The sequence below is a fragment of the Canis lupus genome, chromosome 36 (assembly GCF_048164855.1).
Source record: "Canis lupus baileyi chromosome 36, mCanLup2.hap1, whole genome shotgun sequence".
Taxonomy (NCBI): domain Eukaryota; kingdom Metazoa; phylum Chordata; class Mammalia; order Carnivora; family Canidae; genus Canis; species Canis lupus.
The window spans coordinates 4,970,790-4,984,952 of record NC_132873.1 but is presented as its reverse complement, the minus strand read 5'-3'; the positions used below and the strand labels follow the sequence as shown (position 1 = coordinate 4,984,952).

The following is a 14,163-nucleotide window of genomic DNA, read 5'->3' as shown; positions in this document are numbered from 1 at the left end:
AAGTTGTCAATACTGCCCAAAGTGACGTACAGTGGGGTATCTATCAAAATCCCACAGATATTTTTTTGAAGAAATGGGAAAAATCCATCCTAAAATTCACATGGAATCTCAAGGCACTCTAAATAGCCAAACATATTAAAAAGAACAAAGTTGAAGGCTTCACACTTCCTGATTTCAAAATGATTACAAAGCTACAGTAATCAAAACAGCGTGGTACTGTCGTAAGGACAGATATACAGGCCCACGCAATACAACAGGGAGCCCAGAAATAAATCCTTGCCCATACCACTAAATGTTTTTCAGCAAGGGTGCCAAGACCATGCACTGGGGAAAGGACAGTCTTCAACAAATGGTGCTGGGAAAACTAGATATTCCCACATAAAAGAATGACGCTGGACCCTTACTTTACACCATATACAAACATGAACTCAAAATGGATTAAGGACATGAAACTGTAAAACTTTTAGAAGAAAACATAGGGGGTAGAATTTGTGGCATCGAGTTTGGCAGTGATTTCTTGGATATGACCCCAAAGTACAGGCCATGAAAGAAAAAAATAGATTAACTGGACTCATCAGGATGGAAACTTTTTGTGCATCATCAACAGAGTGAAAAGGCAACTCACAGAATGGAACCCCTTGAACTTTGTGCCAAGTACATTATCCATCCAGATGAATTATTGATATTTTCAGTGTGTCCAATTCTCAGTATTCCCCTGGGGAGGCTACATTCTTACTCCAGAGGTGCTGCCCAGTTCAGAACGTGGTTTGGAGCACTCCTCTTTCACCTGCTGTCCAAGCCTTGGAGTGTTGTTTTGCTGCCCTCCATGGTAGCAGATTCTCAGGGTTGGAACTGAAGTTTGGAAAAAGCCCCAAGTGGTTCAGAGCCAAGTCTGGTAGATGTTGATTCTGACTAGAGAATAAGTGACATTATTTATTTATTTGTTTTCTGCTTCATTTAACCAAGGAACTGAGGCGTTGGGCTGGTCCGAAGGGCAATTTCCTTATGTGGTGTTTTCACTGTTCACAGAGAGGACTCCCAAAAATGTTCTGTCCTCCTTGGTATTGTGGAAATGGGTGCGCAGTCTCCTACAATAGATTAGTCAGGAATGTTTTGGGTGCAAGTGACAGACGCCAGCACCAAGTGCTTTAAGTGGGGGAAAAAAAAAAAAGGAAAAATGTATTGGCCCCAAAGTCAGGAAGGTCACTGGGGGAGCTCACAAAATCAAGGGAAGAGTTGCAGGACCAGGGTCCCAGGGGCTGGAATTTAGGAATTCCTGCCTGGCATTCTCCTCTTGAGGTGTCTCTGCTTCTCCTTGAGTGTTAACCTCCCTTTCCCCCTGGTGTAGGAATGACCCCACTGGGCAGGAAACACGGTTGCCACAGGCTCCAGTTTACGAATTGCTGTTCCAGCTATAAATCTCAGGAAGGTCTCTGACTAGCCCTTTTCAGGCCCGGGTCACTCCTTGAGCCAATCACTGCAGTCAGAGGGATACAGTTGTTAAGACCGGCTGGGAGCTGAGTCACCTGTCCACCCACTGTGTGCACTCTGTGTGTGTGTGTGTGTGTGTGTAGCATTTGTTACCAAAATAAGGAGACAGGACAGAAAGCTTGCCGGCTACTTGGAACTATAACAAGGAAGGTTGTTGCCTGGGATATGCTAAGGATCCACATGGTCCCTAAAATTCTCCAGGAGCCTACAATCTAGTTTGGGAGACGAGACACGAAAATAACCAGAACGCAACAGCTTGCACTGACTCGAAGCCTGGATAAGAATATCTGGAACTCCCCACCCACCTCATAAGCCTGTCTCTTGGATAAAAATTAGATACTTAGTGTGGAAAGGCTTTGAGAAGACAGCAGTAACCAAGCCCTTCACAATTCACCTAGCACATTCACATTCTTTCTGGGGACAAAGCACAGCTCTGGAGTCAGACTGCCTCAACTTCCCGAGCTACACAATGGGAATGATACTAGTTCCCACCTTGTAGGGTTGTTAGAGGATTGGGGGTGCTCAGCAGAGTGGCACACAGTGGGTGTTCAGTTTACATAAGGTGTTGTGTAGTGTTATTATTATTTTTTTAAGAGGGGGACCAGGGCAAGGGCAGAGGGAAAGGGAGAGAGAGAGAATCTTAAGCAGACTCCACGCTCAGCGTGGGCTCGATCTCACAACCCTGAGGTCATGACCTGAGCCAAAGTGAAAAGTCCGACGCTTAACCGACTGAGACACCCAGGTGGCCCTATAGATCATTATTTGAGCCTCTTCAAAGCCCCGTAGGGTAGACATGGCAAGGCTGACCATTTCCGCTGTATAGTGGAGGACACAGAGATGTGAAGGACGTGGCTGCTAGTAATTGGGCCTGTGGGTGATGGCATAGCTCGGGTACAACCAGCACTCTATTTCAGAAGTTTGCATTCCGAAAGAGTCAGGTCCAAGAGAGGCCTGTACAGTGCCAGGTGGAGGTGTAGGGAGACAGCCAATGTTCATGGAGAAGTGGGGATGTCCTCAGGGGTCAGCTAGTGCCTTGTCCCCAGGAGGAGGAGGAAGGCTTGAAGGGCGGGACAAGCCCTCTGTGGGACTCATCCTGGCTGGGGGCTTGGAGCATTACAGGGGTGAGAAGTGATTGGGGCTTATCCCTCCAAACCTTCCTGGGCCATCTGACGCCCACGCCTCCTCAGGTACAGGGTCCCCACCCCCCAGAGCGCCTCTCCTGCGCTTGTTTCCCAGATTGATGCATTCTCCTCTATAAATACCAGCTCTGGTATGCTGGGCTGGCAGCTGTTGCTGCCAGGGAGATGGCTGGGTTGACACACCGCTCCTGACAAAATACAAACCCCTGGTGTGTGTGGGTGTGTGGGTGGTGTGATAGGGGGATGAATCAGAGGAGGGGTGGGGGTGGGCACACGGGGGGCAGAAGCCAGGAGAGGTTGGTGTGTGGGGGTGAGAGTACATGGTAACTGGAAACTGAGAGAGCGCTGGACTCTTTCTGGAAATCACCCTGTTGTTTATAAACTGGAGGCTCCGCCCTGCTCCGGGGAGGGGGAGGGAATGGGCCTACTGTAGCCCAGAGGGAAACTGAGGCTCAGCGCTAGAACCTGGGTACCAGCGGACATATCCGAGTAGGCCGGCTGTCCCAGGACTGCTCTCTGCGCCCCCCCCCCCCCCCCCCCCCCCCCGGGCTCCTCGCTCACCCTCCTTGCCCGCCTGGAGACCCTCGCCCTCTCCCCCTGCGGCGGGATGCCTGTCTTTGCCCACACCTCTCCCACTTCTAGAGAATCTTTAGGGGGGAGAAAAGGTGATTTTGAGTCTTTCCTGGCAATACACCTTGCTCTTTCGGGAAGTGACCCAAAGTCTCTCCTCAGAGCCAAAGGCACGGCCTCAAACTCTGGAAACTTCTCTCCCACTCCCTCCCCTGCCGACCCCCAGGAGGAGGGGGGGGCGGGACCCCGGGATCGCAGACTGGCCCCCCCCCCCCTCGGGCGCAGGGATTCCGATGCGGGCTGCCCGGTTGGGGGGACAGGCCTGCCCACCTGCCACCCCCCCGCCCCGGGTCCCGCCCGCGCCTCCTGGGGCCCCTTGCCACCGCCGAGGGGCGCAGGGCTCTGCTGGGGAGCTGGGCTCCCCGCCCCCACGCCGGCGGCCGCCCTTCCTGGCAGGACAGCGGGATCCTGCAGCTGTCAGGGGAGGGGCGGCGGGGGCTGATGTCAGGAGGGATACAAATAGTGCGGGCGGCCGAGGGGCCCCGTCTCCCCTCGACGCCTCCGCCCTCGGCCGGCCGCCGCCCGCCGCCTCCTCCGCGCCGCCCGCCGCCCGCGCCGCCAGCATGAGCCAGGCCTACTCGTCCAGCCAGCGCGTGTCCTCGTACCGCCGCACCTTCGGCGGCGCGGGGGGCTTCCCGCTCGGCTCCCCGCTCGGCTCGCCCGTGTTCCCGCGCGCCGGCTTCGGCACCAAGGGCTCCTCGAGCTCCGTGACGTCCCGCGTGTACCAGGTGTCGCGCACGTCGGGCGGCGCCGGGGGGCTGGGGGCGCTGCGGGCAGGCCGGCTGGGCACGGGCCGCGCGCCCTCCTACAGCGCCGGCGAGCTGCTGGACTTCTCGCTGGCCGACGCCGTGAACCAGGAGTTCCTGACCACGCGCACCAACGAGAAGGTGGAGCTGCAGGAGCTCAACGACCGCTTCGCCAACTACATCGAGAAGGTGCGCTTCCTGGAGCAGCAGAACGCGGCGCTCGCCGCCGAGGTGAACCGGCTCAAGGGCCGCGAGCCCACCCGGGTCGCCGAGATCTACGAGGAGGAGCTGCGCGAGCTGCGGCGCCAGGTGGAGGTGCTCACCAACCAGCGCGCCCGCGTGGACGTCGAGCGGGACAACCTGCTGGACGACCTGCAGCGGCTCAAGGCCAAGTGAGGACCCGCAGGCGCTCCCAGGACCCGTCCCCAGGGCGCCAGGAAGCCCCCCTCCCCCCGCCCCTCCCGTGGGGACAGAGTCATCTACCGGTGTCCCCCGGCTCTCCCTCCTGCTCTCACTCTGCAAAGGGGAAGTTTTCTGCGGGATGGGGGATGGAAACGGGGTGGAAATGAGAGCCCCGGGGACCTGTGGACAGCCCCCTGAAAAGCATCTTAAGATGCTGAGGTGGTGTCGCTGGGGGATAAGCAGATGAGCAAAGGGCGGATGCCCTGGCACAGTCAGGGGTGGGTGGGTGGGTGGGGGGCTGTTAGGAGACCAGGAAAATCTGAGGCAGGCTGCAGAGAGCCCCGGTGGGGAATCCAAGGGGTGGCTCTCAGCTCATCTGTGGTGAGGCCCAGGGGAGGTGGGTAGAGAGCAGGTCTTGGTCCCTGGGCTGGGGTGAGGCTGTGCCATTTCACAGAGGGAACGGATGAGCTAGAGGAAGCGGAGGGGGCTAGCTGCAGCCCCCCGAAACCTTGGAGGACCTAATGGTGGGCTTTACCAGGCTTCTGGCAGGAAAAGGCAACAAGAATAGAGCAAAAGTGCTCACGGGACCTGCTTCTGACAGTCCGAGTGAGCAGAAGCACCGTCCTACCACCCAGGGCACAAACAATAATTGAGTCCCTACGAGGCCTAGGGCTGGGGCTGCAAACCAGGAACAGGGGTGGATAGAACAGACATGGTTCCTAATCCCAGGGAGGTCACAATCTGGTGGGGACATAGACTTCCGGGGTGTGGCTCTGGGGAAGAAACTGGGCCACTTCCTGTCCCCTCCCTGGGTGGGCAGGGCCTCTTGTCTGCACCCTTGTAGTCAGCCCTCCTCACCGTGTCCTGAGTCCCAGTCCCTGGGCAGCCCCACCAGGCCATCCCCACTGCCGGTTTTATCCCCACCAACCGTCTCTTTCCGTCCGTCTGTTGTGGCCAGGCTGCAAGAGGAGATCCAATTGAAAGAAGAAGCAGAGAACAATTTGGCTGCCTTCAGAGCGGTGAGCCCTCTTTGGTCCCCAAGCAGTGTTACCCCTTTGACCCCTTGTGGCCCCTGGTCTCCCTCTGCCCTGGGTTATCAGTGACCCTGTCCCCTCTTGCTTGACCACTACCAGGACGTGGATGCAGCTACTCTAGCCCGAATTGACTTGGAGCGCAGGATTGAATCTCTCAACGAGGAAATCGCGTTCCTTAAGAAAGTGCACGAAGAGGTATGCCCTCAGCCTTCCTCCTCAGGGTCCTTAGGCCCTGGTGAGGACAGCCGGAAAGGGGGAGGGGCAGTGCAAGGCTCTGGGAACAGGGGCGTGAGGGGGTGCTGCGTGTGTGGGGCCGGGTAGAGCACTGAAGCCCCATCGTGCCCCCGCAGGAGATCCGAGAGCTACAGGCCCAGCTTCAGGAACAACAGGTACAGGTGGAGATGGACATGTCCAAGCCAGACCTCACCGCCGCCCTCAGGGACATCCGGGCCCAGTACGAGACCATCGCGGCTAAGAACATCTCAGAAGCTGAGGAGTGGTACAAGTCGAAGGTGGGCAACCTGGTCCAGGGCCTCCATCCCCGTTTGGAGGTGCTCCCTGGGGCTCTGTCCGTGGGGAGGACGGTGAGCCAGGGTCTCCACGCTCCCTTGCCGTCCTGACCTGCCTCCCGTAAACTCCACATCTCACTACTCCTCCCTGCCCTTAGGTGTCCGACCTGACCCAGGCAGCCAACAAGAACAACGACGCGCTGCGCCAGGCCAAGCAGGAAATGATGGAGTACAGACACCAGATCCAGTCCTACACCTGTGAGATCGACGCCCTCAAGGGCACCGTGAGTCCCCGCCCACCTCCCCAGGCCTGATCCTTGATCCTCCGCCTGCTATGACCTTGGCTCTCATCACATCACCCAGAGAGGGCTCTGGGTCTCTTTCTCTTCAAATATCCCCCACGCATGAACACAGACCGGTGGATTCTCAGCTGAACTCTCAGGAATCATGGGGGTCTGGAGAGAAAGGACATGGATGTTTCCTTTGATCACTTCTATTCTCTGGGTTTCCACATCAGACTTCACTTGAGTTCGGGGTTCCCCTAGCTCAGACCAGTTTGCCAGCTCCCGGACCTGGCCCTCTGGGGCTGTGACCCAGCTCCAAGGCTACGACCCTCCCGATCCTGGGCCCCTAGTGCTCACCCCTCCGAGCCCTCTCCGTGACCTGGGTGTCCCTCTCCTGCAGAATGATTCCCTGATGAGGCAGATGCGGGAGATGGAGGACCGCTTTGCTAGCGAGGCCAGCGGCTACCAGGACAACATCGCGCGCCTGGAGGAAGAGATCCGGCACCTCAAGGATGAGATGGCCCGCCACCTGCGCGAGTACCAGGACCTGCTCAATGTCAAGATGGCCCTGGATGTGGAGATTGCCACCTACCGGAAGCTGCTGGAGGGCGAGGAAAGCCGGTGAGGGGCTGGTGGTGGGAGTCAGGGGAGTGCTGAGGGGCCCATTCCTGCCTCCGGGGGCGGTGGGGGGTGGTGTGTGAGACGCTGAGGATTCCCTTAGCAAGATCTGGAAATGATTTTATACAAGAGGCCACCACACCACTAATTGTAGAGAATTAATGAAGGCCACCTGGGGAAAAAGTGATTTAATTAATAGCTTTTATAAAAAGAGAAATATAAGTATTCCCTCATCTACCTTCAGAATTAAGAGCCAGCAGCATAAAACCATGTTCAGCAACCAGTAATAAAATATTACTGCTAGTCAAGGGAGAGATGAAAGCAGAGTGGGGAATGGTGAGGAAGGAAAGGGAGGGGGCAGATAGAGACAAAGAGAGAGCCTGGGACCCAGCCTAAGAAGGAGTGTGCAGAGACTCGTACCCAAGGGTACACTGCACACGCGCGCGCACACACGCACACACCTACCCTCATAGGGAAAGACAGCGTGACATGCTCAGAGCAACTCACCTCTAGATACCAAAAATGACATGACTCGAAGGCAATGCGAGGGAACTTTCTGGGGCGATGGAGACGTTATGTATCTTGACTTAGACTGGAAGTTACATGGGTGTAGACACTGATCGAAACTCATTGAAGAGCATACTAAAGATCGTGCATATCACCGTGGGTAAACCTAACCTCAGTTTAAAACAGGTCAATTACTCAAAAAACAATGATGCTCATAAAAATGATAATACCTTAAAGTTTAAAAAAATCAGCAGACGTGTAAATACAGACCTGCACATAGAGAGGTGTCAGATTTCATAGTTACATCTCCATGTAAGGTGGCTCCAGATGTGTAGCATTTTCCCTGCACTAGGCATGTGAGGATGGCGTCTACCCTAGAACTTGCCCTCCCGTGCGTAGGCCAGAGGTTCCCAGCCTGGCTGGAGGGTGGGCATACACATGATGGATGTGGCCTACAGTTGTTATCGATACATCCTGCGGTGCCTGAGGAAGGAGATCCTGGTGAACTGGGGGGGGGGGGGGAGACTAGGAGGTCGGGGTATTCACGTCAAGCCAGCAGGTCAGAGATGGAATGGGATGATCCAGAAGGGACAGTTCCTGGGATAGCTGGAGTTGCCCTTTGCCCTGTGACCCTATGCCCTTAGCAGTGTGAAAGTGGGAATGTTTGGGTCAGTAGAGCAGGGACAGCTGACGATGGCATTTAGTGAGAACCGGAGCAAGCTTTGATGGGTGGTCACAGAGAGAGATAGAGGGCCCTAACCCTTCGGGGGCTTGATCTCTCCCCTTTCAGGATCAACCTCCCCATCCAGACCTACTCTGCTCTCAACTTCCGAGGTGAGTGCATGTTGGCAGGTGGATGCTGGGGTGGCAGGGGCAGGAGTCCAGCTTGGGTACTGCCCAAGGCCAGCCAGGGAGGGGGTTTGGAACCATGGGGACAGGGCTGGGGTCCAGGAAAGAGAAAAGGAGCTGCTGCAGGTGGGTGGGGAAATTTAGGTAGAGGTACCTTCTAACAGAGAGGGGTTTTTATTTTATTTCATGGCATTATATTGACTGTGTCCCCTGGACCTTCTGAGAGTCTTGAACATCAGCACATGGCTTCTATTCCCAATATACCCCAAATCTCAAGGTACCAAGGGTGTCCTTGGGGATCTGACAACAGAAGCATCTAGAACCATACACCCTGAGCTACAAGGCACCCTCCAGCCACTGTGTGCTTGGCAAACTGTCAAGCACCCCCCACCTCCCCCTAGCTGCTTGTTGAACACCTCCAGTTTGCTGGAGCAAGATGTTGGATGCATGTTTAAAAAAAAAATGAAGCCAAACCTTAGCAAAGCCAAACAATTAAAAGAACGAGCTCCTGGGGCATTTTGCCATCCTGACATTAGTTATATGCAGATCGAGTGGCTTTCCAACCCCAGAGAGCAGAAAAACACGCTATAATGATACATTAGGAAAGCAAGTCGGAGTCCTTGGCAGCGTCGCCTTTCCTAGATCAAACCTTTTTTGTCTTCGATGTTCATTTCCATCGGGAAAAATACATGCTGTGCTCCACCGAGTTACAGCGTTCATCACAGGCTGGTTGCTCGCTGAGGAGATTCATGGGCACCAAACTCCTAATACCTGGGACCCAAATTTGACCCTCCCTATGAAACTCAGAACGTCTTTCTGCCATTTGTGGTTTTTGCAGACACCCAAGTGGGAGCCTTGCAACTGAAATTGCTTAAATGCATTTTCAAATCAATGGCTCTGCGGCCACGAGAGTGCAAGTATCATTGCTAATGTTTGACGGTGAAGAAACTGAGGCACAGAGAGTCAGGTGCCTGGCCACCTGCACAATGAATCAGTAACTGACTCCCATCTGTTTCCCTCTCATTAAGACATGGTTTACTCATCTGGATTCTTAAAAGAAAAATCGTTTATTTATTTGGGAGACAGAGAGAGCGAGGGGGGGGGCCCAGAGGGAGAGAGAGCCTTAAACAGATTCTGAGCTGAGCATGGAGCTCCATGTGTGGCTCGATCTCGTGACCCTGAGATCATGACCTGAGCTGAAGCTAAGAGTTGGACCCTTAACTGACTGAGCCACCCAGGCACCCCTCATCTGGACTCTTAAAGGGGGCTGGGTGCCATGAGGTCCTCCAAAAGAGTATGTTGGGACAGGGTTCGGGGTTCTGTTAGGAGACAAATTCATGCAGGGCTGTGTTGGAGCCCAGGAGTGGAGAGGGAGTGAGGAAGCCTGGAGAGGGAATATTGGGTGGCCTGGGGCCTCAGGGGTCCCCTACCCTCCTGAATCAGTCATAGCTGGAGGACATGTGTGGGCTCCCGAGCCCATCTCAGCCATGGGACTGGCCCCAGTGTCTATAGAGCCACCTGCTGGGTGCTGGCCTCAAGGACAGGTTCTAAAGTCTTGCTGAAGAAGTAATAGGCTCATCTTGAGGGGATAGGAGTCTTCTGGGCTCTACCCCACGGGACCAGTGGCCAGACTTGGTCAGGCTGAGTGTGTGGATGGATCCGTTACAGAAACAAGCCCAGAGCAAAGGGGTTCTGAGGTCCATACCAAGAAGACGGTGATGATCAAGACCATCGAGACCCGGGATGGGGAGGTGAGCCACCTGCCTGGTTCCCTTACCCTTGTGGGGGTTGTGACGCTGTCAGCCAGGTGCCTTCCACCAGCTATGCTGGTTCGAGGCCCTGCCTGGAGGGAGAGGGGGTCCTGCTACCCTGGTGTTGGGGAGTGTGGAGCAGCCCCTGGCTGGGGCTCCATTCTCCTGCCAGCACTGGTTTGGACTGGGCCTCTCTTTCTCCCCAGGTTGTCAGTGAGGCCACACAACAGCAACACGAGGTGCTCTAAAGCCAGAGACCCCTCTGCCAGCAGAGACCATCCTCGCCCCTGTCCTCACTGCCTCCTGATGCCAGCCTCCTTCCATCCCAGGGCACCACACCCAGCCACAGTGCTCCCCCTCACAGCCTCTGACCCCTGCTCACCGACCACAACTCATGGCCCCCCCGGGGGGCATGGCCCACCCCTGCCCAGGCACAGGCAGCCCCAGCTGTGTGAGTCCTGGATGTTGGAAATGAGGGAGCCTGGCTCTTCGCTGCCCTCGGGGGTGCTGGGCAGGGCCCAGATGGAATCAGTGCCCCTGCCCCTCCCACCTCTGTGGCCCCTGTGACCTCAGGCTCTCGCCTCTGCCTTTGGAGAGGGCCCCAGAGCAGGGTGTTGGGACCCCGTGGGATGAGGATAGAACCCATAGACCTCCCACTCCCTTCTCCGTAGCATGGGTCAGAAAGAAAGGGCAGCCTCCCCAGCAAGCCGGGCAGGTGACTGAGGGACTGGCCCCCGTGGGAATGGGGGCTTGAAACTGACCCCATGGCCCCTTCCTTTCCCAGGGTGGGCTTAGAAAGCAGGGGCTGCAAGAGGGAACCCCCGAAGGTGCCAGATGTGGGAGCAGGAGATTCAGAAGGAGAGAGGGTGGACGAGATGCTGGAGAGGAGAGGAGAGGAAAGAGGCAGAGAGTGGTCTCAGGCAGGGGGAGGGGTGCCCCCCTCCATGCCTGCCCCTCCCCTGCAGCAGGGGCTCTGGACAGAAACAATAAAAAGCAAAGTACTAGCCTAGCACGTCCCTGGCTGTGTTGACTGCCTGGTCTCCTCTGGGGGCCCTTCTGAGCACCCCTTGAGGTGGAGTGTGTGCTGCCTTTCTGCCCGATCAGACCGTCCCCCAGGGCCTGTCACCCTACTGTTCCCACAACCTCCCAGCCTTGCTGTGTGTCTGTGGCACACGGCTGGGGGGGGGGGCAGGGGGCTTTTGTTTAGGGAACCTTGAATACCTCCTGTTAGACCCCAATTCCTGGGCTGCCTGCCTTGGGCCCCCTACTCAACCTTCAGATCATCAGGGCCCCAGGGACACCACCTGCTGTTCTTGGAAGGACATAGACTGGCTCTGGAGTAGGGCTCCCCTATCCCTTCCCCAAAGGAGCTCACAGCCTCTTCCCATTAAAGCTGCCTGAATGCCTTCTATGGGCAAGGGCCGATTCAGGAAAAATAACAATGTTAAGAAAAATAGAAAGCTCTATCTTGTTTTTGGAGAAGAAGACTCAAACACTCTAAAGATGCCAATTCATGCTACATTAACCAGTACTTCCAACGCAATGCAGTCTCAAGGAAAATACCAAAGGGAAATTTGGGGAGCATTTGGTAAGCACAGGGGAGGGGAGTGTAGGACATATGAAAAAAAAAAAAAGGAAATCCTAGAACAAAATATTAACCCAGATATATTAAAGGCTTCTGTGGGGAAAACTTAATGATTCAATATAGGCTTGGGGGCCATTGGGCAGCCACGAGGGGCAGGAATGAAGCCTGTCTCTTTTCGCTCCTTCCAAAAGATAAATTCCAGATAGATCCAAGACTTAGGAAGCTTGATGGATCCATATAGGCTTCAGCCTTCAAGTTAGTCCTCACAGACTTAAGGATTGTTCTGTAAAGGAGGGGGGAAGAGGGTAGAGATCACAAACATGGTAAATTCAGACATTCTGTAGGGAAAACAAACAAACCCAAAACATAACAGGGCTTTAGTCTTAGGTTCCCTAGTCTGACATTCCTAACTGGCTTTTTCCAGAAACTTCCAAAGCCTTTCTGGTGTCTCTAGCTTTCTCCCTCTCCTTGGATGTCACCCTTGCTCACAAATTGCTCCTTCCCTCTGGGTTATGGGTTATGTAGCTCCTCCCTATAAGAATGCCCCCTTCTCTGTGGTAGTCTTCATCTTTGCCCGGGGAGCATCGTGGGCACACCCCAGGTCCCCACTGTCTATACCGGTGAGTCGTGGTCGTTTCTACCCCCCTCCAGTGGGATGAATGCTGTGAGCCCCAGAAAAACTCCCAGTCAATCCCTAGTGGAATTGCAAGTGAAATTAGAAGTAACATTTGCAGTGTCTTCACCCCGGGATACAGGAGGCTGAGCGGGTGAGGGCCCCCTTGTGGGGGCTCAGAATCTGAGCTCATCTCTCTGTGAGAGAAACACGCTTGGGTGAGGCTGGGCTCAGGTAGACAAGAGGTAGTGCATGTACCTGTGAGCAATTTCAGGAGCCTCTCAGCAATTTCTTCTTTCCCCTAAATGAGTATGCTCGCTCATCTAGGCCACAAAGGATAAAGGGACACCAAGGTCAGGGAAGGTCTTAGAGGCATCCTACCCTCCAAAAAAGCTTAGGTGTAGACCAGTCACTAGAGTGGAATCTAGGAATCGCAGATTCTCAGAGTCAGATGTCAAGGCCCCCAGGCGGTGATGCCCACGATCCAGAAGTCCCCTCCTGGCCTTGCGCAAACATCTTGATGAGCAGTCATCAAGCTCTGCCTGAATGTGTCAGAGAACACACTACGTCCATGGTGACCCCTTGTAGCTGGGGCCAGAAAGCTCTCCTCTTTGGCACACGTCTGTCTCCTGTGATGACTACCCACTTGTTCAGACAAAGGAGGAGACCCAGACCCACCCTGTGTCCCCAGTGGGGAAGCGTTCTCTCGGCAGAGCCTTCCTGGGAGCAGAAGTCCTCTGGTTTTTTGGGGGGGGGCCTGGCTGGCTCATTTGGTAGAGCGCCTTGACTCTTGACCTTGGGGTTGTGAGTTCAAGCCTCACATTGGGTGTTGAGATTACTTAAACATAAAATATTTTAGGGGCGCCTGGGTGACTCAGTGGTTGAGTGCCTGTCTTCAGCTCAGGGAATGATCCCAGGGTCCTGGGATCGAGTCCTGCATCAGGTTCCCTGCAGGGAGCCTGCTTCTCCCTCTGCTTATGCCTCTACCTCTCTCTCTGTGTCTTCATGAATAAATAAAATCTTTAAAAAATAATAAAAATATTTTTAAAAAACCAACCCCCCCCAAAAAAAAAAACCTAAGTAGAAATCCTCTGGTTCCAAATGCTCTGCTTTGCTTATCTCCTTGGGAGCTGGAGAATGAGGCAGGGAATGTAGGGCAGGGGACATGGATATGGCGGTGCTCCCAAGGAACGGACAAAATAAGCCAAGAAATATTTGGGTTCCATGTGGTCATACATGTGCACCCCATCACCTCCACGGCAAAGCCTCTCTCTGTTCCTTGGGACACTCTGTTGTCTTCTCTTACAAGACTCTGAACGTCAGGGAGAAGTAAGAGAGCTCACAGATAGCAGACTAGCGTCTCATTGGGCCCGGGGGACCCATTCTAGACCATCTCAGACCCCGCCTGACGGGTGAAGTAGGAAGGATTATGGAGACAAAACGTGTCCCTAAGCTGGGAACCGAGGGCTCAAGGGACACCGTCCTGCCCTCTCCACTCTGACTACCCTCCTCCCCTCCCACCCACTCACCCTTCCCCCTTCCTCCTCTCACCAGCTTGTCTTGGAGCCTTATGCAAATATACATCTCGGACCTCTGGTTCAGCGCCTGAATGTCAGCTAATTAAGGGGAAGGTCTTCATTCTTTCACTCACCACGGGTTTCCCGGTGCCCGGGAGAGTACTTGCTCCGTAGAAGGTGCTCATGAAATATTTAAGTACTTGTTGAATGAATACCCACTGAGCACTTTTATTTACTTTTCTCCAAATTAAATATTTACTGGGAAGGCTGATGACCCCCACTTCACTCACTGATCCAACCAACATTTACTGACCTTTTACCATGTGCCAGGTCCATGGTGCACGTTATGACCCACAGGAAACTCCCCACGGCCCAGAGAGGTGGGTGAACTGCCAAGGTCGCACAGCATTATCTGTGGCAGAGGAGGACCAGGCCCCGGGCTCTTTGGCCTCCGGAGCCCAGATCTCTTTCCATGACACCATAGGCTT

At 54.7% G+C, this 14,163-nt stretch overlaps 1 protein-coding gene and 1 long non-coding RNA gene across 2 annotated transcripts; one reads left to right on the top strand and one right to left on the bottom strand.

Annotated features, from left to right (window-relative positions):
- The first annotated feature begins 3,749 nt into the window (after positions 1 to 3,749).
- On the top strand, positions 3,750 to 10,969 carry DES (desmin). The gene is made up of 9 exons (XM_072812848.1): positions 3,750 to 4,398; positions 5,367 to 5,427; positions 5,542 to 5,637; positions 5,793 to 5,954; positions 6,110 to 6,235; positions 6,636 to 6,856; positions 8,151 to 8,194; positions 9,878 to 9,960; positions 10,167 to 10,969. Exons 1-9 carry the CDS (start codon positions 3,824 to 3,826, stop codon positions 10,206 to 10,208), a joined length of 1,410 nt encoding a protein of 469 aa, XP_072668949.1. The 5' UTR covers positions 3,750 to 3,823; the 3' UTR covers positions 10,209 to 10,969.
- Positions 10,970 to 12,416: 1,447 nt separating this feature from the next.
- Positions 12,417 to 14,163, bottom strand: LOC140625529 (uncharacterized). Its single transcript, XR_012024861.1, has 2 exons — positions 13,989 to 14,163; positions 12,417 to 12,481 (listed from the first exon to the last, which is right to left on the bottom strand). It is a non-coding gene; the product is annotated as an uncharacterized lncRNA (long non-coding RNA).